Below are 2,838 nucleotides of genomic sequence, written 5' to 3'. Positions count from 1 at the left end.
GCATTTGTTCTTGAGAGCTCTCTGATCTTTTTTGTGGTTGAGCAGCCCACACTTTTTAATTGTCTTTTTTTTCTGTTAAATATATTTTGTTACATGCTTTTGGTCTCATTTTATGAGCAGTCCGACACACTTTGAGCCGAATGGATTTTTGATTTATGTTCACTAATCCAACAACAACCCCAAACCCTAACCAGCAAGTAGCCTACAGTAGCTTGCACACATTTAATATAAAAATAATTTGATGCTTATTCTTTGAACAGAACGTTAATGAAATTACAAGGAGCTTTTTGTTATAGATTTCACATCAACATAATTGTACTGAAGCTCGATTTGCGATCAGGATCCCTGCTGTTTCCCTTTACATTTTCCAGCCTGCGGGTTTTAGCCTCTGAAGTGGACTCAGTCCAATGACTCAGTAAGTTTTTGTGCATGTGTGAACATGCCAAATTAACTGACCTTCTAAACAGATGGCATGGTGCCTCAGTAGTTAGCACTGTTGCCTCACAGCAAGAAGGTCCCGGGTTCGAACGCCGGTCCATCTCAGATCCTGTCTGTGTGGACTTTGCATGTTCTCCCCGTGTTCGTGTGGGTTTCCTCCCACCATCAAAGACATATATGTTAGGGTTAATACTCCTGTCAGTGCCTCTGACCAAGGCACTGGCATTCGAACTGGAGTTGGTCCCCGGGTGCTGCACTGTGGCTGCCAACTGCTCCTAGTTTTAGGAAGTCTCCTCATAGAGGATGGGTCAAATGCAGAGGATGAATTTCCCCATGAGACAATAAAGGATAACTTAACCTAACTTAATCCAAACTCAGACCGCTTGTGGTCCGATTGATTCCCATTGAAGAGAGCGCTGAGTCCGCTTAATTTCTGAACACAAAGAGGACTGAGCAAGCAAAAGGCGGTATTCGCTCCTTTTATGAAACTATTTTGCAAATGCTATGAGAAAAGCTAAAGATGTGAGTATATTGTCAGCAACGTCTAACAGTGAGTTCTTTACAGAGGGCTGAGTTCATGTGCAGCTGGTTCACTTGAAAAGGCCTGAGTTAGATTCCTTTCAAAAGAAGTATAATGTGAAAACACCCTATGTCTCTAGCTTGGCTCCCAAAAGCTTAGGTCTACTTTTTCATGATGGAAGACAGCTCCAGAATCATGCTCTGAAAGAGAGAACACAAAGCATCATGGTTTAGCGACCAAATCTTCGACACAAAGCTCGGATTCAAACAGAACAAGAACAAGAAGTCATTTTATGGGTCTGGTTGGGCCATTCTCACCATGGACATTCTTCTCCCGCTGGCTGGAGGGGGCGGGGTCATGGGCGGGCTCTCCCCTTGGGTCAGCCGCTGGGCCTCGACATCAAGTCCGCTCTGAGAATCCTCGCTGTTGGAAAGACTCTCGGGCGCGGTCCCGCGGGACATGAAGCTGGCCTTCCTGGCCGCGGGATAGTGGCCGCTCTCGGCAGAATCGCTCACGTCACTGAGCTCCTTACAGCTGCTGACTCGGCTCTGTTTCCTCTGCGGGTTCCTCGGGGCGGCCGCCGGTATCTCCGCGCGGCCGCTCGCGAGTGACGGCCGCGGCTGTGGCCCTCCATGCCGCGGCTGCTGGCCGGAGCCACGAGGCCCGTTGGACTCGTCGCTGCTGCACGAGTGCTTTCTGTTGTCCAGACGCCGCTGCAGACCCTGCAGGTCAGCCTGGCTCAGCGGGCGCGTCCGTCTGGGCTGCTGCTCCGAGTCGTCGGGGGCATTGGTCGGATTCTGAGGGGCGTTGTCGGGAGCGTTGTTCAGATTCTGTGTGAGCCGCACCATCCTCTGTGGCGATGAGTTGGCGAGCACGCAAACCTGCTGCACCGTGGAGTTTTTCTTGGAGCGGCACTGTACGCTGTCGTCGTCTCCGTACTTGTATCCGTACAAGATCTGCTTGATTCTCCTCACCCCCAGGTGGAAGATCTCGAGGAGATTGAGGAGTAAAGAAACCCCGGCAATAACCAGCATGAAGACCATGAAAATGTTCTTTTCCGTCGGCCTGGACACAAAGCAGTCGACGCTGTTGGGGCACGGAAGCCTCTCACACTTGTACAAAGGTGACAGTCCAATGCCGTACAGAGCACACTGACCAATAATGAAGCCCACCTCCACCACAGATCTGGTCAAGATATGGAACACATATGTGCGCAGCAAGGAGCCTCTGAGCGGAGCTTTCCTCACCCTCCTCTGCTCGTCCAGCTTCCTGAGCTCCCTCTCGATCCTCTTGTGGGTCTCTTGCACAGGGTCAGTCCCCTCCAGCTCGGCCTTCCAAAAGACTTTCTTCCGGTGCCTCTCCTTCTCGAGGGCCCTCAAATGGTACAACGCATGGCCCATATACACCAGAGACGGGGAAGACACAAAGATGATCTGTAAGACCCAATAGCGGATGAGGGAGATGGGGAAAGCCTGGTCGTAGCAGACGTTCTTGCAGCCAGGCTGCTCCGTGTTGCAGACAAACTCGCTCTGCTCGTCGTCCCACACGTCCTCCGCTGCCACGCCGAGAACAAGCATCCGGAAAATGAAGAGGATGGTGAGCCAGATCTTCCCCACGATGGTTGAATGAATGTGCACCTCTTCTAAGATGCCCCCTAATAAATTCCAATCCCCCATCTTCTGTCACATAATTATTTGCTGTCAAATGAGAAAGTCACATCAGTTTGAAAATCGACAATTTGGCTGCTTTAATCAATGAGAAAGTGCGGCAAAAAAATAAAAATCATTATTTGTCAAATACTTACATTTTTTCAGGATATTTGTTCCTCTCGCCTCAGCTTAAAGCCATTATAAAAGAGCAGATTCAAATCCATGAAAGAA

General features: G+C 49.7%; 1 protein-coding gene across 1 annotated transcript; it reads right to left on the bottom strand.

Moving 5' to 3' along the window:
• Nucleotides 1–1,119: 1,119 nt before the first annotated feature.
• Nucleotides 1,120–2,634, bottom strand: gja10b (gap junction protein alpha 10 b; the record flags this gene model as incomplete). The annotated part of the gene is made up of 2 exons (XM_083642801.1): nucleotides 1,120–1,158; nucleotides 1,276–2,634. The coding sequence occupies 2 exons, from the start codon at nucleotides 2,632–2,634 to the stop codon at nucleotides 1,120–1,122; spliced, it is 1,398 nt and encodes a 465-aa protein (XP_083498927.1).
• Between the last annotated feature and the right edge of the window lie 204 nt (nucleotides 2,635–2,838).

The sequence above is a fragment of the Poromitra crassiceps genome, assembly GCF_964638095.1.
Source record: "Poromitra crassiceps genome assembly, chromosome: 9".
NCBI classification, from domain to species: Eukaryota; Metazoa; Chordata; class Actinopteri; order Beryciformes; family Melamphaidae; genus Poromitra; species Poromitra crassiceps.
Note: the sequence above shows the minus strand (reverse complement) of the source record. Positions and strands in the feature narration are given on the sequence as shown.